The following is a 26,172-nucleotide window of genomic DNA, read 5'->3' on the forward strand; positions in this document are numbered from 1 at the left end:
AAAATTAAAAGACTGTGACAAACACACAAACACGTATAGCTGCCTCTTACTCGACCACCGGCCTGCCGCGGCCTTTGATCATTCAGGTTCAGGTTTAAGTTTGGGGCGATGCCAAGCATAAACACTAATATCGAATTATAAAGTGTCTATGCTTCGATGACCTTCCACACTATATACATTCCTTCTTCTGTTGGTGTCACAGCAATGCCGAACCACCCACCCCCACCCTCTTACCCCTATACCCACTCCACAAATCTTAGTTCAGGTATTTTGTTACAAGGTCCCTCAGTCTTATGCCCACTGAGATGAGAAAAAGTAAGATTATCAGCGCTGAGTTTTGGTACTGAAAGAATACTGCCGTTAGCCCACATGATTGTAAACACCGGTTATTTTAGGGTGTCAGCCTGACACTACCCCGTGTTTTAGTACACTAAACCCAGGATCTTGTCATGTTAAACGCCACTTTAAAATGCATGCAAATAATTTGTGGTGCATCTAACCGCCCATGTGCACTTCGTTCTGATGCAATCTTACATGTCAAGGACACGTTCCAAGTTCAGTTCCACGCACTGGCTGATATAGATATATATATTTTTTTTAATGCACGTTCTTATCATTTCACGCTGGTATGCATACACCGAGGAAAAAAACCAAACAAAACAAAACACTTGGCTATCGACAGTTTGAAAAGAAAATTGGCCTGTGTTGGTGAACAGTTTGTAGTGTTTGTTCCCTTCTTTTTTGTCCTTGATCTAAAATGTGTGAGGGAGCAGTCCGTTACCCACACGGAAAAAATCTTTCAATTTACAACAAGTAATGATTTTTTTTGATAGACATAAAATATTAGTAATTGCCTTTCACAACAATACATAAGTGTGGTATATCCCATACAAGATAAGGCAACAAATTTAAGTAATATGAAGAAACAGCGACATGTACAACTAAAGATTACTCCCTTCCGAAGTCCAGCACACACAGGCCAGTCGAACGAAGCCGCTCGCATGTGCTTCCTTTTGTAAGCCGCATAACTACAGTGAAACAGTTAGTTTACAGCTGCATTTTTGTTGAAACGCATTCCACCTTTCGTCAAGTATGGCAGCCGAGATTCCATCGATCGAAGATCTTTTGAAGAAAGCGTCCTCTGCATTCGAGGAACGCTTCGGGAGTTCGCCCGATCTTGCGGCTTGCGGTCCAGGTCGTGTCAACCTGATCGGCGAACACACGGATTACAACGAAGGCTTCGTTTTTCCAACTGTAAGTCCGGGAGAAAAATGGTTGAACATCGGGTGTGTTCGTTCACGTACTGCTGCCAATTAAATTACTCTGCGCTTTCCCCCCACTGAAATCTACGGCGTGTTAGCGTTTTATACAACAAGAATGAGGGGGCGTGGTGGAGGGGGTGATAATAGGGGTGGGTGAAGGGGGTGGTTGGTGAGTTTGGAAGGGTGAGAGTTAAGAAACTGCTGTGAGTAAATGAGCGAGCTGACAGACTTGCTTGTAACGCAACAACAACGAGCAGCCTACATCTAGGAAAATCGGAAATCCTCAGAAAAGTCAAAGAATACCAAAAAGAACAGGTACAAGGCCATCACACCATCGATCGCCTCAAATAAATAAAGGTAGAGAGAGGGAGCAGCCGTAAGTCTAGCATGAAAGGTAGAGCACGATGCTTTAAAAATCAAACAAATACCAGCATCATTTCCAAACCAACATTGCGCAAATTTCTTCAAAATAGAACAGAGTCTCTGTGGGCTTTTCCAAATACAATAGACTGAGCAACACACTAGATGCCACGTTCTTGGCATCAGAGATCTTTTTACACCCCTCTTGCGGCCAATCAGTGGCAGTCTTTGTGCATGTGTGTATGTGTGGGTCTGTGTGTTTGTGTGTGTGTGTGTGTGTGCGTGCGCTAGGGTGTAAGTGTACACAAGTGTCAGGAGAGTTCTGTGCACATGCGTGTGTGTGTGTGTGTGTGAGGGGGTGTGGGTGTGGGGGTGTGGGGTGGGGGGCGTTGGTAGAGGATGAGGTATGTGTGTGTATGCATACCTACACTGTGGGAGCAATGGAATATTGGAACGTGCGGGTGTGCATATATATATTTGTATATACGTGTGTGGGGTTGGTGGTAGGGGATATGGGCGTATGTGTGTGTGCTTGTACAAGTAAGTATGCCTGTGTGTGTGTGTGTGTGTGTGTGTGTGTGTGTGTGTGTGTGTGTGCCATGGAAGCTGCGATACGTAGCCTAGAAATGAGTGTGGAGGAGGGGGGTTGAGGGGGTGCAGGGTAATTGTGTGTGTGTGTGTGTATGTGTGTGTATGTGTGCTTTCATATCTGTGAAACTGCATGTTTGGTGCATATCTGTTATGCATATGTGTGTGTATGTGTGAATGTGTGTCTGCATGTTTTACATTTATTTGCTTATTTATCATCATTGTTGTCTTTAAAAAAAAAAAAAAAAAAAAAATTATTATGTATTTATTTTTTATATTATTTTATTTTATATTATTTATTTATTTATTTATTAGTTATTATTATTTATTTATTTATTTATTTATTATTATTGATATTATTGACTTTTTTTTTTTTGTACGCTTATAGTTGACTTCATCAAGTTTTTGCGCCTTATAAATATTATTACTAGTATTAGTAGTAGTTCTTTTTTTTTTAAATGTATTTATCTATTATTTATTTATTTATTTATTTACTTATTTCTTTTTATTTTATTTCATTTATTATTATTAATATTATTTATTTATTTATTTTTTATATTTTTTTTTATTAAAAAAAAAAAAATTCTCAAGGCCTGACTAAGCGTGTTGGGTTACGCTGCTGGTCAGGCATCTGCTTGGCAGATCTGGTGTAGTGCATATGGATTTGTCCGAACGCAGTGACGCCTCCTTGGGCTGCTGATACTGATACTGATACTGTGAGTAAAGCAGCTAGTGAGTATGGCCACCATGGCCGCCAACTCGCTCTGATTGGATAGTATTTTTAACTTTGGGAACACCTTTTGGTTGTGGTCGGTGATCTAAATATATATCCCAGGACTGAAAAAGAAAACAGCCCCAAAACAAACGACAACTGAGGGCGGTTTGTTGGCTGGTTGCGTTTCCCGGGTATGCCGTCAAACCAAAATGGCTGCCTATTGTTAAAAATAAAATACTATCCAATCAGAGCATGTTGTGGTCGTTCTCCGGCTGGCCGCATGTTCTCCACATGGAGAAAGAGACGGGTGCGCGGATGGGTGGGTGGGGATATACATCTTAATGCTTTTATTTCATGCATGTTTGTATGAACATTTTCCACATGATAATTCAATAATTGCTTATTTAAGTAAATCTATAAAGAGTACATATATTTTTTTCAAATTCTTTTTATTTCAGCCACAGAAGAACAAGTGCGAATATGGAACTTCAGATGCAGTGTGCTGGGTACATGTGAAATCTGTTTGGGAGTAGGGTGTGGGGGATTATGAGTTACCGGTACTCTGTGTGTGTGTGTCTGTGTGTGTGTTTTAAATTAAAATTGTGTAGCACTGAACTATTCAGATCAAGGTCTGAAGGTCTGAGATTTTGTATTCTTCACACACATCCTCCTCCTCTTCCTTCTTTCTTTACATTTATTTCTTGTCTTTCTGATATTCTGGTTCAGTTATTTCTTGCTTCCAGATATTGTTTGTTTTTATTTTATTTTAAAATTCCTTCTCACCTTACTCATTACTGTCCTGTACTGGCTGCAGAATTAACCTGACAATGTCTATAGTATAAACAATAACAAGATTTATGTATTTTTTTCTGCCCCATCATCTGCACCGTTTGAGTGGCAATACTACCATACTGCTCATTTTGAGTCACACCAGGGTTTTGTCTGCCACAATCTCAGTACAGGCATGCTAGTTCACAGAGAACTTGTATCAATGTCAGGAGGCCACATCCATCCAGGAGACCCTGCACTACTGCGAAGTCACCAATATGGTGTTCAGTTGTGCCTGTGAAATTTGATTGAACAAGAATTTCTATTATTTTTACCAGGCATTGCCGATGGTGACCATCTTGGTGGGAAAGAAGACCGACAGCGGCACATGTCGGGTGCAGACGCTGGCTGAGGGGGTGGACGAACCAAACTACACGGAGTTCCCGTCCAAATCGCCCACCGCTGGTACCCCCAAGTGGGCCAACTATGTGAAAGGCGTCGTTGCCAACTTCCCAGGTGGGGTTTCAGTGAAGCTTTGAGATGTAGGTCTGTTCTTGAGGTGATCCATGAGGTGCAAGTGGTAGATGGGATTTCTTTTAGTCATTTGTACTCTTAGGAGGCATGGTGGCACTGTTGGTTCGGCATTCAATTTCTGATCCAGTGTTCACCTGTGATCAGGGTTCGAGTGACCATTTTGGCATGGTGTTGGGTTCTTGGGTAAAGGCACTTTATATCCAATCCAATTTTCCTCACTCCACCCAGGTGTGAATGGGTACCTGACCAGGTTGGTAAAGTTTCAAAAGGTGGAAGGAAAGGTTCAGGCCCCACCATCACTTGCAGGCAGAAAAAAGAAGAAGAAAAAAGGGTGGCACTGCTCTGTAGCGACGCGCTCTTCCTGGCAAGAGCATCCCTAGTTTCACACAGAGAATTCTGCTGTGATAAAAGAGTAATGGAATAGAATTAGAATACAATACAGTGCAGTATAAATCAATACAATGCACTACAAATCAGTACAATACAATACAAATCAGTACAACTCAATACAGATCAATACAATACAATGCATTAGAGTACAACACAGTACAACATACAACACAATACAGCACAATACAATACAGTACAATATAATAGTTTAATACAATAGAACACAACACAACCCAATCTAATGCAACACAATATAAAATACAACACAATTCAACTCAAACTGTCCAGGAGAGGTCCCAGGCTTCGACGCCACTATTGTCAGCTCTGTGCCCCTGGGCGGGGGGGTGTCCAGCTCGGCCTCCTTGGAGGTGGCAACCTTCACCTTCCTGGAGCAGGTGACGGGCACGCAAGTGGAGCAGCTGAAGAAGGCCCTGGCCTGCCAGAAGGCGGAGCACGACTATGCCGGCATGCCCTGCGGCATCATGGACCAGTTCATCTCCGTTATGGGGCGCACGGACCACGCCTTGCTCATTGATTGCAGGTACGACAGGGAGGAGGGGTTTGAGGGGAGGGAAGGAAGGAAGGGAGGGTCAGGGAAGGACAGGAAGGCAGTAATGAAGGAGGAATAAAGGAAGGAGGAAGAAATGAAGGGAGGAAGAAAGCAAGGGATGAGGAAGAAATGAAGGATAGAAGGAGTAAGAAATGAAGCATAGGAGGAAGACATGAAGGAAGGAAGGATGAAGGCAGGAAGGAGGAAGAAGACTGCAGGTACGAGGGTGAACAGGATTAAGGGAGGGAAGGAAGAAAGGGAGGGTCAGGGAAGGAAGGAGGAACTCAGGAAGAAATGAAGGAACGAAGGAGGAAGAAGTGAGGGAAAGAAGGAAGGAGGAAATGAAGGTAGAAGGGAGGTAGAAAGGAAGGAAGGAAAGGAAGGAAGGGAGAGTAGGAGGAAGGGAGGCAGGGTGGGCAGAGGAATGGGGATTGGTTTGTTGGGGGCGTGAGAGGCATGGACCGGTTCATCTCTGTCGTGGGGTGGGCTGACCACGCCTTGCTCATTGACTGCAGGTACAATGGTGGAGGAGGGTGGGAGGGGCCTGGGGGGAAGGGGGGGGAGGTGAACAGGGGGTTGAGTGAGGGAAGGAAGGAAGGGAGGGTCAGGGAAGGAAGGAATGAAGGAAGGGGGAGTAGGAGGAAGACGAGGAGGGTTGGCAGAGGGATGGAGGTTGGTTGGTTGGGGGTGGGGAGGGGGGGGGGGGGGGCATGGACAAGTTCATCTCTGTCATGGGGTGGGCTGACCTCACATTGCTCATCGATTGCAGGTTCGACGGGCAGGGGAGGGGCAGGGGGGGTGTGGGGAGGGGTTGGGGGGGTTGAACAAGGGGTTGTGGGGAGGGAAGGAAAGAAGGGAGGGTCAGGGAAGGAAGGAAAGGAGAGTAGGAGGGAGGGTGGGCAGAGGGATGGAGGTTGGTTTGTTGGGGGGATTGGGGGCGGGGGGGGGGGGGGGGGATGCATGGACCAGTTCATCAACTTTGTCATGGGGTGGGCTGCCACGCCTTGCTCATCAACTGCTGGTACTAATGGGAGGGGGAATGGAGGGGTGGGGTGAACAGGGGGTTGAGGGGAGGGGGTGGGGGGGGCAGGAAGAAAGAGAGGGTCAGGAGAGGAAGGAAGGAGAAATGGAGGAAGAAATTAAGGAAAGAAAAGAGGAAGAAGTGAAGGGGGGATGAAGTGAAGGAAGGAAGGAGGAAGAAATGAAGGAAGGAAGGAATGAAGGGAGAAAGAAGGCTGCAGATACGAGGGTGAACAGGGTTAAGGGAGGGAAGGAAGGAAAAGAGGGTCAGGGAAGGAAAGAAGGAGGAAGAAATGTAGGAAGGATGGAGGAAGAGGTGACGGAAGGAAGAAGAAAGAAATGAAGGATGGAAGGAGGAAGTATGGAAAGAAGGAAGGAAGAAAGAAATAAAGGGAGGGTAGGAGGAAGAGAGGGAGGGTAGGCAGACAGACGGACGCAGGATGGTTGGTTGTGGGGTGGTGGGGGGGTGGGAGGGGTGGGGGGAAGAGAGAGACATGGACCAGTTTATCTCTGTCATGGGATGCTCAGACCATGTCTTGCTCATTGAATTTCTGTTATTGTATACTCCCCTTTATCTGTGTGTATTATGAATGCACATCTTAGTTATGTGTGATAATTAAATTGAATATTTTATTGGTAATGTGTGCATTGTATTTTGTATTTGATTTTTTTTTTTGTACATACATTTTGCTTCCCCATGTTTTATGTTTTATGCAGTCAAGATCATTGGGTGCGGCCTTATCATGGGTTATAGATATGACTTTTGCTGTTTTTTGCATATGTTTACAGTGAATGTGTGTCCTTGTTAGAATGTGGGAACATAGTTGGACATTGTGTTGTTCTGTCGAGCTATTGCATATTTATTATTGCCATTTTTAATCAGCAAATGTGCCAACATTTTCTCATATAGAGATAATAAAGAATTCTTGTATTTGTGGGGAAGGGGGGAGAGGGGTGGGGGGTGGGGCTGGGGTGCAAGGATTTGAGAATTTGTAGAGGGATCGAGGGAGAGAGTGAGACCACATTCTTGCTCATTGACTACAGGTATGGGGATGGACAAGGTTGAGGGAGGGAAGGAAGATGGGTGGACAGACGGGTGAAGGTTGGTTGGGAGGGGGGTGGGGGTGGGGGGGGGAGAGAGAGAGAAGCATGGACCAGTTTATCTAAGTCATATAAGGATGTGCTGACACCCTCTTCTGTAATCAAATTATAGCACAGATAGTTAGGACAGCAGTTACTTTCTCTGCTGTTTTGGATAGTTGAGACAGCAGTTGTGTCCTCTGCTGTTGTGGAGAGTCGGGACAGCAGTTGCGTCCTCTGCTGTTGTTGATAGTCTGTACAGCAGTTGTGTCCTCTGCTGTTGTGGATAGTCTGTACAGCAGTTATGTCCTCTGCTGTTGTGGATAGTCTGGACAGCAGTTGCGTCCTCTGCTGTTGTGGAGAGTCTGTACAGCAGTTATGTCCTCTGCTGTTGTGGAGAGTCTGTACAGCAGTTATATCCTCTGCTGTTGTGGAGAGTCTGTACAGCAGTTGTGTCCTCTGCTGCTGTGGGTAGTCGGGACAGCAGTTGTGTCCTCTGCTGTTGTGGATAGTCTGTACAGCAGTTGTGTCCTCTGCTGTTGTGGAGAGTCTGTACAGCAGTTATGTCCTCTGCTGTTGTGGAGAGTCTGTACAGCAGTTATATCCTCTGCTGTTGTGGAGAGTCTGTACAGCAGTTGTGTCCTCTGCTGTTGTGGAGAGTCTGTACAGCAGTTATGTCCTCTGCTGTTGTGGAGAGTCTGTACAGCAGTTATATCCTCTGCTGTTGTGGAGAGTCTGTACAGCAGTTGTGTCCTCTGCTGCTGTGGGTAGTCGGGACAGCAGTTGTGTCCTCTGCTGTTGTGGATAGTCTGTACAGCAGTTATGTCCTCTGCTGTTGTGGAGAGTCTGTACAGCAGTTATATCCTCTGCTGTTGTGGATAGTTTGTATAGCAGTTGCCTCCGCTGTTGTGGATAGTCTGTATAGCAGTTGCCTCTGCTCTTGTGGTTAGCCGAGACAGCAGCTGTGGTAAGTCTGGATAGCAGTTGCCTCCCCTGCTGTTATGGATACCCGAGACAGCAGTTGTGGAAAGTCTGGACAGCAGTTGCCTCCTCTGCTGTTGTGGATAGCCAGGGCGGCAGTTGTGGATAGTCTGGACAGCAGTTGCCTCTACTACTGTTGTGATGGTCATTGTCGATGCATGACTGACTGTGTCATACGTGTTTGTTCAGATCATGTGAGGGTCGTCTGGTGCCGTTGAAAGACCCCAGTGTACGGCTGCTGGTGACCAACTGCAATGTGAAGCACGAATTGACGGGGTCGGAGTACCCCACCCGCCGGCGCCAGTGTGAGACGGCCGCTGCCGCCATGGGCAAGAAGAGTCTGCGAGAGGCAACAGAGGAGGACTTGGAAGGTAAGGGGAACACTTGTTTTGTCTTCACAGCAGAGGTTGTTTTTTTTGGTTATTTTGTTGTTTTTGTAAGTGACATATGATAATAATAATGATAATAATAATAATAACAATAATGATAATAATAATAGAATGCAGGCTTATATAGCGAAGTACCCCCATCTCAAATGGGGCTCACCGCGCTTTACAGTGAAATATACTAATGAAGAGCACAGGATCAGGAGTCAAGATGGCTGCCGGAAAAAGAGGGCGCTAGTCAGGGATGCACAGGGGAGGTAACCTACTTCGGCAAGTTATCGGCTGTAACTACTTTTGTTTTCTCCGCATAGGCGGGTAGTAGTTTGCACAGGACAGGAATCAGACGCCTGCCGGAGTCTGCACTAGTGGGTCACGGTACGTATGTTACTTAAACATAATTTTAGGAAGAAAATTTCCTTTTAAGATTAAATGATGTAAGATATGTACAAAGTTAATACAGTCTCACATGACATTGGCTAAAATATGCATATAATTATAATATAAATCTAAGACCAAGTGACATGAAAATATGTAAATCAACACAGGCCCAATCACAGCAAACCAAAGCACATCACATTCAGATTCACCACAGTCAAAAATAAACACCAGGAAACCAGGCATCACACACATTAAAATCATCACAAATGTATACAAATCAACACAAAGAGCACATCCAGCAGTAACATCACAGCAAGCAAATGCATCTAGATGGGAAAAGTTTCAGTGAGAAAACTACATTTTGAAAAGATATGTTTTGAGTGCTCTTTTGAATGTGGGTGTTGGGGTGTAATGGAGGTGTGAGGGTAATGAATCCCACGGTTTAGGTGCAACAAAAGAAAAGGAACGTTCGCCGTAAGTTTTTCGTATGAATCTTTGGAATAGACAGTGTGCGATTGTCATCTGAAGAACAGAGTTGTCTGGATGGTGAATAGACAGAAAGTAGATCTGAAAGATAGACAGAACAAGAATCCGTGAAGAAAGTACATCTGAAAGATAGAACAAGAATCAGTGAAGAAATTGTGACAGGACTGAGAGTTTGTATTGTATTCGTGTTTGAATGGGGAGCCAGTGAAGGGATACGAGTAGGGGACTGATGTGCTGACTTTTCCTAGCTTTGAGAGTGAATAGTTAACCTAACATTTGATAAAGTCATTACGATGAGGATTTTTATGCTGCACATACACACACACACACACACACACACACACACACACACACACACACACACCACACACACACATTTGCACAAATGCATACACATGTATACATACATGCACATTCCTATTCATTCATAGACATACATGTAAGTTGATAGTACAAACAGATCATTATGATAGATTTATAACATAATCATATGTTATCTACCCAGTCCTGTACAGTTACTCACACTAAAAACTTACCTATTTTTCTTTATCTTTGCTTTTTTTTTGTGTGTGTGTGTGTGTAGTCAGAGAAATTGATAAGTTTGGGATGTGGTTTGTGTGTGTGTGTGTGTGTGTGTGTGTGTGTGTGTGTGGTCAGAGAAAGCCTAGTTTGCATCAGTTTGACATGGTAAGTATATGTATCACCAAACATGGAGTATAATACAAACTCCTCCTTTTGGGGGTGTTGTTTACATGCATGTGCATGTGTATACATGTGTGTGCCTATGTGTATGAAGGTGTCCAATGCGAAAGTAATTCTGCCACAGTCCTACTTTCACAATGTCGACATATGCAGTTTATGTACAGCGTATGATCTTTGTTAGCTTCTTTTCTTTCATTTTTCTTCATTCCTTCTTTTTCTTTTCTTTTTTTTCTTCATTCCTTCTCTTAGTTTTTTCTTTATTTTTTTGTTCCTTCTTTTTTCCAGCCAAAAGATGATGAAGAAAGAAGTGTGTTTTCTGTCAACAGCCTTCAAGGACAAGCTAGATGCTGAGACGTACCGACGAGTGCATCACGTGATCACAGAGATCAGACGAACCGACGATGCTGCCGCCGCCCTGGAAAAGAATGACTACAAGTTGTTCGGCAAACTCATGGTGGACAGCCACAACTCTCTCAGGTGAGTTGGGAGGAGGGAAGGGGTGTGGAGGGGGGCTGGAGGAGGAGGGAGGTGTGGATGATAGTTTTGGAGTCTGGTTGGCACAACGAGTGAGCAGACAAAGCAGACTTCATATGTTGCTGGAAAGAGTCCTCAGGTTTTGGGTGTATGCAACAGTCCACATACATTTCAGGGAAAGGAGTTCAGAGCCAAAGTCCTTTGTTTTGATGACATTTTGAGGACAGTTGCACTTGGGTTTAAGATCAGTGCAATGTCACGGGTGCTTTTGCAGAATGGGTCAGGCATTTGGACTTCTGATCCGGTGTTCACCAGTGATCAGGGTTTGAGGCCTTGTTTGGGACTGGCTTTGTGTCCTTGTTGGGAAAAGGAAAAGAAAGAGAAACACCTGTAGGTGCTGGGGAGGACCCAGAGAAGCACTGCCTCCACCCGCCCTTCGAACAATCCCCTGATGTTTTTATTAATGTATTGTTGTACAATACCTTATGGTCTTAATGTGTGTGTGTGTGTGCATGTGTGTGTGTGTGTGCGCGTGCGTGCATGCGTGCGCACATGTCATTTTTAGTAATCTATACCCTTTTTTTGTTGGATGTTTTCATTTGTAAATATTGTTGTGCAGTACCCTATTGTCTTAACATGAGTGTGTGTGTGTGTGGAGGGGGGGTTAGTCTATCGTCAGCTACTGGGAATTCTTATTTGACTAGTTTTAATCTCTTCTAATGTTGCACATGATGATTTTATGCCAGTGTTTACAACGATCCTGTGATTGCGCAACTTAATTTCCATGTGGATTAATAAAGTGTTTTTGATTGATTGATTGATTGATTGAACAATCCTGCACCACCCTTTGAGGCCTGCGCTGTGTTCACAATGGGTGTAGGCACACACAGGACACTCCATTAAGAATTCAAGGGACATAGCTGCTTCCGAACAGAGGCAAAAGAGACCACAGGATGTAACTCGCGACAGCTTTAAAAGAAGTATCCCCGTGGGTGTACCAGCCAGTATTTCATGACTGCAGAGCCCACCGGCAAAAGACAGCGCCCTCCAGCTGCTGAGCACACCCCACAGACCAAACCGCCCCTGCCTGCAGACAGATGAAGACAGTGGCATTATTGCTCTGATTTCTTCATTCCTCCACCCATTCATGTATGGGTACCTGATTTCAGTTTGGGAAGATTGAAGCAGTGGAGAGGATTGGGCTCCACCTTTGTATGCTGAGTCCCAGACACAGTGAATATGAATTCACCCAGTGTGCCTGTATAAGGCTATGGGAGCTTAAACCTTTTTTTTTTATGGGCCATTGTCAACACCCGCTCTCGGGTTATATGGCCAGTGGGTATAACCCTCCCAAGAAAATGGGGGAGGGGTGGCGACATATCTGATACTACACTGACATCTCCGGAACGACACTGCATAAAGATGGTCATTGAAAATGCTGGTGTTTATGTTGGAGTGTCTTTGATACATACACGAGGCAGGGAAGTCCATATTTATAGACTGGTTCAAGTCTTTGGCTGAGTGGCTCATTCCAGTGTAGTTTGTGTCAGTTTTTTTTATATTTCTATTATTTCATCATTCACGGTTTAATGAAGGATTACATCAAAATGCAAACAATATTTTGACCATGTTTTCGTTTAACCTTCACCGTGCATTGTTGGTGAAGTAAACCTTTTTTCTCTGAAAAAAAATGTATTCCCTCTTAATTGTGTGTATTCCTCAGTTTCTGTATGGGGATTGTTTTTTTTGCACATTTTCTGTTGTCTTGGTAAATTAGTAGCAAATAGATAGCAACTCCTGTTCAGACCTTTGCAGGTCTCATGGATGCACACTTTCTAAACAAACACAAAATGTGCACATTTCTCCCTTTTATTTTATTTATTTATTTTTTTCATACTCAGTTCAAGTGCATCTCACTTTTGACCCCATGTTTCCTGAAGACAGCCTTGGGTTTGTGTGCATCCTTCCAAAATGATGTGGGTTCCACAGACCCACAACTGACAGATGGTGGAACACTGCTAAATGGACTCCATACCCAGTGTGGGCCTGAAAGACACACCACATAGGAAAACGTGTGATGGAAGGTTAACATTCCACTGTGAGTCTAGACAGAGCTCAGACTTACCTGCCCCCAAGCAGTTTTCAGGCCACCTAGTCCTGATGGATTTAACTGGTTTTCTCATTTTCTGAACTCTCAAACGTGCATTTTATAAACAGTTCAGAAATGGTTCACAGCTTGCAGTGGACTTCATTGCAACTGTACGCATTGTTGGAGTTCTCACCCAGAATTATTGAACTCGGTTGTGATGGGCGCGACAGCAAATGGTTATTTAAAGTGTTAGACTTTCAGTCTGATAGTCCTGGGTTCAGTCACAATCACAGTCCCCGGTGGGTGAAGGGTGAAGATTTTTCCCATCTCCCAAAATCTGCAGAATTGCTAGTGCCTGAACCCCCTTCATGTGTACACACATTGCAGAAAATCAAATGTCCATGTGATAGATCCATAAATCTATGTCGGGGTCGGCGTTCCATGGGTTATGGAAACAACATATCCAGCATGCACACCCCTGAAAATGGAGCATGGCTGCCTACATGGTAAGGTAAAAACGGTCATGCATACATAAAAGCCCACTCATACAGGCGCAATAGCTGAGTGGTAAAAGCGTTGGACTTTCAGTCTGAGGATCCAGGGTTCGAATCTCGGTAACAGGGCCTGGTGGGTAAAGGGTGGAGAATTTTCCGATCTCCCAGGTCAACATGTGAAGACCTTGTGCCTGAACCTCTTCCGTGTGTATACACAAGCAGAAGATCAAATACGCATGTTAAAGATCCTGTAATCCATGTCAGCGTCCTGTGGGTTATGGAAACAAGAACATACCTAGCATGCATACCCCAGAAAACAGAGCATGGCTGACTGCATGCGGGGTAAAAACGGTCATACATGTAAAAGCCCACTATTGTACACACGAGTGAACGTGGGAGTTGCAGCCCCAGAACGAAGAAGAAAAAAAGACTAAGAATATACATATGAGTGAATGTGTGAATGTAGTATATATATACACGAGTGAATGTGGGAGTTTCATCCCACAAACACCGAAGAACTGAACTGTGTGTGTTGGTGTCAGGGACGACTACGAAGTGTCGTGCAAGGAACTGGACATCCTGGTGGAGGCAGCTATGGAGATGGAGAAGGAGGGGGTGTTCGGATCCCGCATGACCGGCGGGGGTTTTGGCGGCTGCACCGTGACCCTGCTGCGCAAAGAGGCGGTGGACAAGGTCATTGAGAACATACAGGTCAGTGTGTGGTGGGTGTGGGTGTGGGTATGGAGGAATGCTTAGTAGGAACTGTTTTGTTATGTAATATCGTAGCTTGTTTGCTTTGTTTGATTGTTAATCTGTGTTTGTGTGTGTGTGTGTGTGTGTGTGTGTGAGTGCGAGAGTAGGGTGTGTGTATATATGCTTGTGTTTGTGTGTGCGAGTGTGTGTGTGTGTGTGTGCGTGTGTGTGTGTGTGTGTATGCATACTTGCACGTGTGTCTCTCTAAACTGTCTGCATTGGTATTGTTTTTAGTTTTATCTTCTTTATTTTTTGTATAATTATATCTGATACATTACTTGATTTACTTAATGGCATGATCTCTTTTAGTTTATCTGATACTTAACTTGATATACTCAATAATATGGTCTTATTTAATAGTTCTTTCTTACCTATGTTATAAATTATTTGTGTAATGTTTGTGTGAGAATGTTTAAACGAATGCTTTTGGTGCTATTCTAAAGTGCATAGAGCTTCAAGAAGATGTGCTATAGCAAGGTTTCTGAATAAATAGATAAATAGATAAATGAATAAATAAATTGTGCGTATGTGATTGAGTGTGTAAAGTGTGTATATGCTGCTGGAAAAAGAGGGCGCTAGCCAGCGGGACAAAGGGGAGGTTACCTACTTCCGGGAGGTTATTGGCCGTAGTTACTTTCGTTTTCTCCGCATAGGCGGATAGTAGTTTGCACAGGACAGGAATGTCAGACCCCTGCCGGAGTCTGTACTAGTGGGTCACGGTAAGTATGGTAATTAAACGTAATTTTAGATAGAAAATTTCCTATTTGTTTGGTGTGTGTATGTGGCAGCACTGTGTGTGTGTGTGTGTGTGTGTGTGTGTGTGTGTGTGTGTGTGTGTGACAGCTAGAGAGAGTTAGAGAGCTAAGATGTATTTGTTTTGGTGTTGCTTTGGGTTTTTAAACAGCAATGTGAGTCAGTGACAGGGGCAGTAGCTGAGTGGTTAAAGTGTAAGACTTTCAGTCAGAGGTTCTCAGGTTTAAATCCCAATTGCGGCTACCTGGATTAAGGGTGGATTTCTTTTTTCTTTGTCCGTTCTCCCATGTCAACAGCACTGCTTAGTGCCTTTTGTGTGATAAAGAGAAATCAGTTGTGACAAAAAGTGATGCAGTGTAGTGTGATATAATGCAATACCATACCATACCATACCATATCAATTATCATACTACACAGTGGAGTACAGTATATTACAATACAATACAATACAATACAACCCATCTCAATCCTTTGTTTCAGACTCGTTACAAGGCATCAGGAAACACGGCCACTTTCTATGTGGTGGCTCCCTCAGAAGGGGCGCGAGCTCTGAACTTGTGAACCAGAGAGACTGCCCGCGACATGACCTTGAGTTCAGAATGGGTATGACCCTTGAACTTTTGAACCCAAGGGTCCGATGGTGTGACATGACCATGACAGAGATCGAGGATGAGCACAAAACCGTTGATCAGTCGTCCCTGTGTCATCCTCTGTCAAATGATATTGAGTATTGGTTGGGGTTTTTACTGAGTCAAGAGGAGAGTCTTTTTGTATTGTTGTTATCCAGGCATCAAATCTTAAGAAAAAATATTGTTGTTTTTAAGCGGAATGGATATTGTGTTGTTGAACTCTTAAGACAATTTTTTAGTGGAATGCATATTGTATTGTTTGAAAACTTAAAATACATTTTCACGGAATTTTATTGTTGAAAACTAAACAAAAAAAGGTTAATAGTGGAATGGATATTTGTTCAATTCTCCAAAAAAAAATTTCAAATAAGATATGATAGATATTTTTACACGTTTTTTTTCTAAAACAGAATTTTGATCTGTATCATTTGAAGCAGCATTTATATTAAATTTTGTTCTTATTGGTGTTGAGCACATGCTTGTAATGTAGTTAATACAAAGAGTGAGAGAGTGAGATGAATATTTCTGTGGTGTGCAAGAAACAAAAACAACAACAACAAAAAAAAAAAGCAATGTAAGCCAGCCTTTTTCATAAGTTGAATTCTTTATTTTGTTTCAAAGTAATTGTTGGAAGTTTATCGCATAGAATATTTGTTGCTTTTGTTGATGCTTGTTGCTAATACATGGCAGTGTGTTTTGCCTTTTTTTGTTGCTGTTGGATTTTGTGATGGGCACCCTGACTTTATGATGAGGGTGCAGCATTTTTTGTTGTTGTTGTTGTATATATTGTTATTATTGTTGAGAAGTTTACATTGGTTAACATTGTTTTTTTTTCCGCTTAAAGAAACTAATGGCTGTTTCATATGGTTGAGGGTTTTTATCCATGCATGCATGATCTGCACATGTATCTGTATTGATGCAGATCAACAAAAAAACAAAAATTGATTTAACTAAAATGCACCAAGAGCTTCACAGGGCAGTTGTTGAAGGGATGTCATTTGAGACCTCTGTAGTTGTTGTTTTTCTTTGTGAACAAGGGTTAGGAAATCATGACACAGATTTTATAGAACAGTAATAACACGATACCTTTGTTGATTATTTTTCTTTGTGAACAAGTGTCAGGAGATCACAGATGCTCTTCTTTCTTGATGGATAGGCGATGCAGGTTTTTTGGAAGAGAACTCAAGTGAATTATCTGCTCATCAATAACCTGGAGCAACTTTCTGCCCAGATTGTTTATGATTTAGAGTGTTTGGTGTGTGTGATTGTTGGAGATAATTTTTCTGCTGCTAATGGGCTTGTATGTTTTAGCTGGATTCATTAGTTCTCTGAAGTTTGGGTTCTATCCCCAGTACCTCTTTTCCATTTTTACCTGTTGCTTGAGCACATTTTTGCTGTTTTGATAATGGAATTCTAAGGTAGCTCTTGTGGTTATTGTCCCACTTAATCTACTTTTTATTTCACAACGATTGTTGGATCTTGCAAGGCGTCAAAGTTAAAAAGTATTGGGGGGGTCCAGGAACCCTTATGCAAAGATACTACCTTCATAGGGTCACTTCAATGCCACACATCCTTATCAAATGTGTTACACACATAGAAAGGCGGGCATGTTGTGTAGTCATCCGGGTTCATGGGCCAAGAATATAACTCTTCTTTGTAGCAGTCAATCTAACATCAGACTGAACCTTCAATGCAGGATTTCCATTGGTTTATTTGTTCGTTTGATAAATTGTTAGAACATTCTGCCATGGACCTGCTCGACAAGTATGCAGTGCGTCTTTTCCATTTTCAAAGTGTCAGAGAATGCTGTATGTGTGTTAACAGAAGGCCCATCTTGTTTCTGTTGTTTTGACAATTTAAGTGTTTTTTTTTCATTCACAGATCATTCAGAATAATTGCTCAAGTACATATGTTAATCCAAACTTCTTGTGTCAAAATAGGTTTGTTTAGAAGTTTTTAAGTGACTTGTATCTTTGTTTTTTTTGGGTTTTTTTCCCCACCCATTCCCAACATTGTGATGACCATTATCACACTTTGTTCTCAGGAATTAGTATGTTGCATATTTTAGAAGATCAGCTTGACAGAGACAATGTTCAGAAGTAGGTAATACTAGTTTTTAAACAATAATGGCTTGTGTGCTGTATGCATCTCTGGAAAGTTTTCATCTGTTTCATTAGTTACGCCATATCATCTGTTAAGTTAATTGTTTTTGATATCTGGACAATTTGAAAGGTATGTAGTATTTAATTGTTTTTGATATCTTGACAATTTGAAAGGCATGTAGTATGCATTGTTTTTGGAAAGTTGCATGTCAACTTATTTATAATTATCTAATGAACACATTTGTAGCAGGGTCATACTTTTTGTTGCAAGAAGCGAATTCAATCAGGATTTGATTCAGAAAATTCCATTTTTGAAGGAATATTTTTTCCTTAAAATTCCCAATGACAGGGTTCTTGATGTTTACATTATGCCTGGCAGTTATATGGAGAATTCCTTTGCAGGGTTGCAGATTTTCAAATGTTGTAAATAATTAGGAGGGAACTTTACATAGCTGCTTTTATTACATATATACCAATATTATGTGGGATTATACAAGGTTATGCATGAGCATGTGTAATGGATATTTATTATGCATACACTTTTTGTGTGTATTGTGTATCATGAGCTTTTATGTGCAGTTTTACAACTTTAAAACATGGGAAATATTTTTGTAGTGTTACACATATGTAAAAGTAACAAGATGCTTATTGTAGGGATACATTCTTGTTGGCTGTAATGTGAGTATTGTTTTACATAAAAAAAACAATTGCTGTGTGTGTGTCTTGGTTTTTATGCGTTTGTGTGAGTTAAAGAGTGGGAATGTGTGCGTATGTGTGTTTGTATTTGTATTACTTTCTTTATCACAACAGATTTCTCTGTGTGAAATTCGGGTTGCTCTCCCCAGGGAGAGCGCGTCACTACACTACAGCGCCACCCTTTTTTTTTTCCCTGCATGCAGTTTTATTTGTTTTTCCTATCCAAGTGGATTTTTCTACAGAATTTGCCAGGGACAACCCTTTTGTTGCCGTAGGTTCTTTTACATGCACTAAATGTATACTGCACACGGGACCTCGATTTATCACCTCATCCGAATGACTAGCGTCCAGACCACCACTCAATATCTAGTGGAAAGGGAGAAAATACTGGCGACTACTGGTGTGATTCAAACCAGTGCACTCAGATTCTCTTGCTTCCTAGGCAGACGTGTTACCTCTAGGCCAACACGTGTGTGTGTGTGTGTGTGTGCTTGTGAGTATGTAGTATGTGAATAGTAGCACCTTTTTTTGCACAACAATTCACCTGCTTATTTCCCCAAATCCAACAAAACATTAATCTTATAGTATCACGAACACAAACATGAACATCGTCAGGGACATGAGGGAGAAGCGTATGCACACAGGAGCTTTTTGATTGATTGATTACAGAAAGAAACTCTGGCCACTCTGTAGTGTTGCCCAAGTGCTGTTTTCCTATGTATTATTTTTGGAATGTGTAACTATCGGTTGCAGTTAGTGAGTTGTCAACTCAACCTTTCAGGGCATTTTTTTCAAAACTTGTATTTCTGCTGCAGCTGCGTTAGTTGCCCCCTGTGCAACAACTGATACAGTGAAAATATAAAATTAAGTGTACTGATGAGACGATAAACCAATGTCCCGTGTGCAGCATGTACTTAGCGCATGTAAAAGAACCCACGGCAACAAAAGGGTTGTCCCTGGCAAACATTCTGTAGAAAAATCCACTTTGGATAGGAAAAACAAATAAAACTACATGCAGGAAAAAAAAAAGAAAGGGTGGCGCTCTCAGTGTAGCGACGCACTCTCCCTGGGGAGAGCAGCCCGAATTTCACACAGAGAAATCTGTTGTGACAAGAAAGAGAAACACAATACAATACAAAAATGAGTGCTGAGTGCAGTGGTCATGGTTAGAACTCTGTAGCTTTAGTTATTTTTTCATAGCAAGTGACCAAAGCATACTTCAGCGCATACAAAACTCTGCTGCCCGACTCGTTCTGACAGAAAAGATCTGAGCACATCACTCCTCTTTTGCAACATCTCCACTGGCTCCCTGTCTCACACCGAATAAAGTACAAGATCAGCACTCTATGCTACAAATGCATTCACAAATCAGCCCCTTCCTATCTCTGTGGCTGCCTTCACTTCTACACTCCATCTTGCTCACTACGATCAGCTTCAGATCCACTCTATTTATGCATACCCAGATTCAAACTCGCGACTGCTGGCCGCCGTTCTTTCTCTGTCTCTGGACCTTGCAATTGGAATGAACTTCCTCTTTCGCTTTGTCAAGTCTCCACACTCAGCTTTTTCAAGTCTGGTCTTAAAACCCACCTCTTCCCAAAATAGCCTTCCTTCCCTGCCTCTTCCTTGTCTCCAGTTTCTCCAGTTTTAGAATTATGCAAAAGCGCTTTGATTTGTCTATGCACAAGATTCAGCATTACATAAATACCATTATTATTATTATTATTATTATTATGATGCATAATTTCATGCATTTTTTGACAAGACGGAACAATGCTTACTGAGCACCAGCTTTTGTGGTCACTGCATCAAATGATGTCAAAAGAAACTGTAGAAATGATGAGCATCATTATGTGTTGTATGTGTTCACACGCACACTGATAACACACACATTTCGAACCTTTTCTAATTTTTGTATTTATTTGACTATATATGTATATTTTTCTTTTTCCTTTTCTTCTTCAAAGTATAGCATAGTGGAATTTTGGTTCTTATTTTCATAAGAAAACTAATCTAAAAATCCTTGCTCCAAAACAGTGAGCTCCAGCACAGATTTCGGGTTTAACGTCACCAAAGACTTCGTAGATCTCCTTAACAAACTGCTTATCGTTTTGTGATGAACTATGAATTTCAAAATTGTATTGTATTTCTCTTGTTATCACAACAGATTTCTCTGTGTGAAATTCGGGCTGCTCTCCCCAGGGAGAGTTCGTCGCTACACTACAGCGCCACCCATTTTTTGTATTTTTTCCTGCGTGCAGTTTTATTTGTTTTTCCTATCAAAGTGGATTTTCTTACATAATTTTGCCAGGAACAACCCTTTTGTTGCCGTGAGTTCTTTTACGTGCACTAAGTGAATGGTGCAACCGGGATCTCGGTTTATCGTCTCATCCGAATGACTAGCGTCCAGACCACCACTCAAGGTCTAGTGGAGGGGGAGAAATTATCGGCGGCTGAGCTGTGATTCGAACCAGCGCGCTCAGATTTTCTCGCTTCCCAGGCGGACGCGTTACCTCTATGCCATCACTCACATTATTATCTTGAAAAAAATCAACAACAAACAAATAAAACAGAACGTCACTCACACACACACACAATTTTTAAATTACTTGGTGACGTCATTGATTATAAACAGGGACTGAAATTTTTAAGTGTTTATCTTCAAAACTGACATGGTACATTCATTTTGATTACATCGTGACAAAGGCAAGGAAAAGTATCAGTTTTATGAAAATTATAAGCCTCTCCATTCACAAGGTACACAAATTCAAGTCAGTGCTGCTTACGCTACCGATTCAGCTAGCACACAGGTAAACAAAAGGTACATTGGAACAAACCCAGACATTTCCTCAAAAGCGGAAGCGCCGGGCCTTATACCGATCATTTGACATATACACACAGCAGCAAAGACAGACGAAATGTGCAAACACAAAATTAATTAGCTTTTATTCAAGACTGGCATAGCCTCTTTTATCCTGAACAAGCCACACAGTACACATGGTTGCCTCGGTGGTTTTTCAAATGGAAATTAACAAACAATGAGGCCAGGAGATGAAATGATTGACAAACAGTAAAGAGTGGTAACTCTCTCCATTCACAAGGTACACAACTTCAAGTCAGTGCTACTTACACTACCGATTCAGCGAGCACACAGGTAAACAAAAGGTACGTTGGAACAAACCCAGACACTTCCTCAAAAAAGGAAGCGCAGGGCCTGTCCTTATACCGATCATTTGACATGTACACACAGCAGCAAAGACACAAGAAATGTGCAATCACAAATTAGCTTTTATTCAAGACTGGCATAGCCTTTTTAATCCTGAACAAGCCACACAGAACACATGGACAATACAGAACAAACACATGGTTGCCTCGGTGGTTTTCCAACTGGAAATTAACAAATAATGAGGCCATGTGTCAGAGCATCCTAAACTTACTTGCCGTCCAGCAAGTCTGCGTGAGACTCCAGCCATTTTAAAAGCTTCGATTCTTTGGATTTTCTCCGCTTTTCTGCCACAGTGTTTACTGTATATACAAAGGGGTTAATAGCAGAGTTCAAAGGTAATATAAATATTGCTAAAGCCACACTCACTTCCCCAGGGATAGGGATACCGGCCAACGCTAACATTCCACACATTCCGATAGGAAACCAGCACATGAAATCTGTTACTGCAATAGTGATCAATCGCTGAGCTATGGTCATGTCTTGTGACACTTTGGTAGAGTTAGTTTTCAAAGCATTGCTCTGTATTGACCAGTAGATACATGCCTGGCCCACAGAGATGAATAAAAACAGAACAAAGTTGAGAACAATCATTATACTAAAAGAATACATTTTCCCTTTGAACGTTTGCTTTGTTACCGGCAGTGGAATACAGATGCCTGTCTGGCTGTAAAACTCCCAGTGTGCTGTCACTGGAAGTAAAGGCAACAAGGCAAGAAGAAAGCCAACCAGCCAGGTAAGTACACATACCATTGATGCTGATGTTCGTTCAAATCTGAAAGTACTGAATGGAAAGCAGAGGACAATAAATCGATCTAAAGTGATCAGGCAGATGATCACAGCTGACACCTCACTGGACAACAGAGACAGAAAGCCAGCCACTTTACAGGTCACACTGTTTTTCCATGTGTCGTCATTATGGAGATATCTGCCACGTAACCGTTCATCAGCTACTCCTATCAAAACCATGTAAACACCCATCAGAAAGTCAGCCATAGTAAGGTTGGTGACAAACACACTGAAGCCACTGGAAGAGGTCATGCTCCTTGCAAACAAACGTGCACAGAAACAGAAGACGTTACCAGACACTGCTAGACAGGTCACCAGCCACAGAAATCCGCGGTATGTCCATGACTGCAGTAAATCTTCACACGATGAAATTTCATCCTTAGGGGCATAACAAGAGGAAACATCAAAGTTGTCTGGAAGTATTTCTTTACAGCATAGTTTATAGTTATCTGCTGAAATAAAGTTTAGGTAGGGAAGGTTTTTGAAAATGTCCGGTGGAAACGATGTGATAGGACTACCATCCATGTACAGTCGAGTCAGCAGTGGAGTGTACTGAAAACCGCTATGACCTACAGTGTGAATGGAAGTAAAAGTTAAATCCAGTTCCTGTAAGTGGGAAAATTGTGCAAACGCTTTTGAATCAAACACTGTCAGTCTTATATGAGATAAATCTATCACTGTGATGGCATTTTGTTGAACAGCTGATGAAGAATCAGCGTGGAGTGACGTGATAGGGTTGCCAGACAAGGACAAAAACTGCATGTTTTCTAAACTGTGGAGCAAAGTCATATTAACGTGCTGCAGTTCGTTGTCACTGAGGTCAAGCAATCTCAAATTGTTCAACTTCATTTCAGGCATCATGGACAGAGAACAGTTGGCAAGAACCAGATGGATAAGATGGACGTTACTATTCACATCAGACAATGTCAGACCTGAACCTGTGGCATCCAAAGAACGGATCTGAGGGAAGAGTGCTGCATGGAAAGGCTGGACACAGAGAAAGGTGTGAACCTGACAGAGGCAGCCTACAGGACAGGCAACAGTGCACCATAATTCATCGTCACGCATTGGGCAGTGAGGCCAGCCATCACACACGTGGTCACTGTGCACACATATCATGGAATATCGACACCGGAGAAACCCTTTACATGTCATCTCCTCACATCCCTCTTCATCTCCATGCTCTACACAGTCATGAAACCCATTGCACCGTGTGTAAAGAGGCAGACAGTCGTTCCATTCTCCAGGACAACGATAATGACTGTCTGGACAAGACTCATTGGTGTTCATCTGAGTTGTGATGAACTGTGAAATTCCGTCGAAATTAACAAGCACCGGAGATGGGGAACGTCTCTCCTGAAAACTTTTATTTTCGAAATTAATGCAGGTCTTTTCGTCAGATTCATCCTGGCAATGGGACAGTTGATCACACACGTTGTCATAGGACACACACTGGCCGTTGGTACAGGTGAAAACTGTGTTGATACAATGAGGATGCTGACAGAAAGATTCATCACTGGAATCCAGACAGTCATCTGTGAAGTCACACACCAGGGAACACGACAGAGTGGTTGTGTCGTCAGTGCACGTGAACATGGAGAATGAAGTGAAGCGAAGATCTGTGCCATTCAACATAGATATGCCTGACGGTTGATCTGACGAATGGCAGGGAGATGTGTACTGTTGACGACACACTTCATCATCACTGAAACCACAAGAAAGAAGCTTACGATTCATGTGACTGTCACGGCACTCTGTCATGGAGTGCTGTCCCTTTGGCAGTGAGAAATGTGTGCTTGGAAAAGAAACTCGTTTTTGATGATGGGATGTTTCTGTGGTCATGTTTAGCTTGACTTCACAGGACATCCCGTATCGATGTAATATTCTTCCATAGATGTGACATACTAATGATTTAGTGGACATGCTTGTAAAATGAAGGAAAACACACACCACGTTCCCTCCATTTGTATCATGCCTTGAATAAGAATGATGAAAAACGCTTGTGTCTTCAGTGTAAAAACTATACCTATACATATTTGGCAGCGCCACATTGTTTGAATAAAGCCCAATCATAAAGAACCCATGTCCACTCCAGTATCTCTTTGATGTGTTCCCAATGACAACATATGGGTCATAAAGGCACGAAGGAACTCCCAGCGTGCCACCAAACAAACTGCAAAATCCATCATCCCTTTTGACACCATCTGCTATGTTGCCCTCGAATTTGTCAGGTCTCAGAAAAATTCTGTAACACCGGTCACACAAGGCCACCATTCCCTGACAGTCAGCACTGCTGAAGGGACAGTGTTCTGTTTCATCCCGTCCATCTTCACACTCTGTCTCCAGGTTACAGTCCATGTGGTGCTGAAAGCTGGAATAGTGCTCCACTGAACAGTTCCAAAAGCCACTGGATAGCTTTGGAGGTGTTTTACTTTGAGGGAAAAAAGTAAAGAACAATTTGAAGCATTGTGACTCGGGTTCCTTGTAACAACCGTCATAATTTGAGACATGAACAGAGATGTACGCGTCGTTCAAATAGTATGTATGAGCAAAATTAAACTCCCAGTCATATGACACCCAGCCAACAGAAGTTCGGTTTGTTTGTTCAAAAGGACCGACAGAATGGTGATACAGAAACACATTCCCGTGGTGCCGAGTGAGTTGTTTGTAGCTGATCATGAGGACATGTTTTTCTGGCACTGGTAAGACCCTCCGCCAAACGCTTGTAAAATTATCACTTCCATCTCCTGTCTTCGTGATGTAACCAGACGCCTGTGAGGTCATCACAAGAGTCACGCGCACAGGTGCTTCTGTTCACAAAGTGTTTGACGATAATAATAATAAAAAAAGAATAATAAAAAAGGAAACATTTTACTTAAGAAACTGCGATTGATGACTGAAATGCCCAATGATAAATAAACAAGTATGGCAGCAAGTACAAAAGAAGCAGATCATTAACAGGTATTTTGGGCCACAAAGTATGATCAGCGGTGATCATGGAAAACTGCACAATAATGATGATGATAATGTGGATACTTATATAGCGCCTATCCTCGGTTGGAGACCAAGCTCTAAGCGCTTTATAAACAACGGGGTCATTAACACAACAGACTGCCTACCAGGGTATAGCTGACCGACAGCTGCCATTGGGCGCCCATCATTCGTTTCCTGTGTCATTCAATCAGATTTCAGGCACACACACATACACACTCCGACAGACATGTAACATCTTACGTGTATGACCGTTTTGTTTCTTCAACCCACATTGAAGGCAGCCATAATAGGTTTTCGGGGGTGTGCATGTTAGGTATGTTCTTGTGTGCACAACCCACCGAATGCTGACATGGATTACAGGATCTTTAACGTGTGTGTTTGATTTGTGCGTGCGTATACACACACACGAAGGAAGTTTAGGCACAAGCAGGTCGGCATGTATACTGACCTGGGAGATCGGAAAAATATCCACTCTTTACCCATCAGGCGCCGTCACCGAGATTCGAACCCTGGAACCTCAGATTGAAAGTCCAACGCTTTAACCACTTGGCTATTGCGCCCGTCAATAATAAACATTCTGCAGTTTCTCCTTCATGCTTCCATCCTCACTTATCTAGGCAGGTGCACTGGGCTCCCCTCTCTCTCTTTTTTATTTTATTATTTTATTTTTTTTAACATTCAAGCAGGCATGATGTAGAGTATATGAATCAGTCCTCGTGGTTTGATGCCCCCATGAAACTGGGCATGGAAGAATCCCAGTAGATATAGACAAACAGACAGACAGAGAGACAGATAGATAGGTAGGTAGGTAGGTAGGTATCAATCAATTTCGGGAGATTATGGAGATAGATAGGCATCCACCAGTCTCAAGAAGATTATGGAGATAGGCATCCTTCAGTCTCAGGAGATTGTGGAGATAGATATGCATCCTTCAGTCTCATGAGATTGTGGAGATAGGCATTCTTCAGTCTCATGA

General features: G+C 42.5%; 1 protein-coding gene across 1 annotated transcript; it reads left to right on the plus strand.

Moving 5' to 3' along the window:
• The first annotated feature begins 974 nt into the window (after positions 1-974).
• On the plus strand, positions 975-18,201 carry LOC143301920 (galactokinase-like). Its single transcript, XM_076616364.1, has 7 exons — positions 975-1,254; positions 4,032-4,209; positions 4,906-5,158; positions 8,438-8,619; positions 10,527-10,677; positions 13,800-13,968; positions 15,244-18,201. The coding sequence occupies exons 1-7, from the start codon at positions 1,093-1,095 to the stop codon at positions 15,322-15,324; spliced, it is 1,176 nt and encodes a 391-aa protein (XP_076472479.1). The 5' UTR covers positions 975-1,092; the 3' UTR covers positions 15,325-18,201.
• Positions 18,202-26,172: the final 7,971 nt, after the last annotated feature.

The sequence above is a fragment of the Babylonia areolata genome, chromosome 28, assembly GCF_041734735.1.
Source record: "Babylonia areolata isolate BAREFJ2019XMU chromosome 28, ASM4173473v1, whole genome shotgun sequence".
Classification (NCBI taxonomy): Eukaryota; Metazoa; Mollusca; class Gastropoda; order Neogastropoda; family Buccinidae; genus Babylonia; species Babylonia areolata.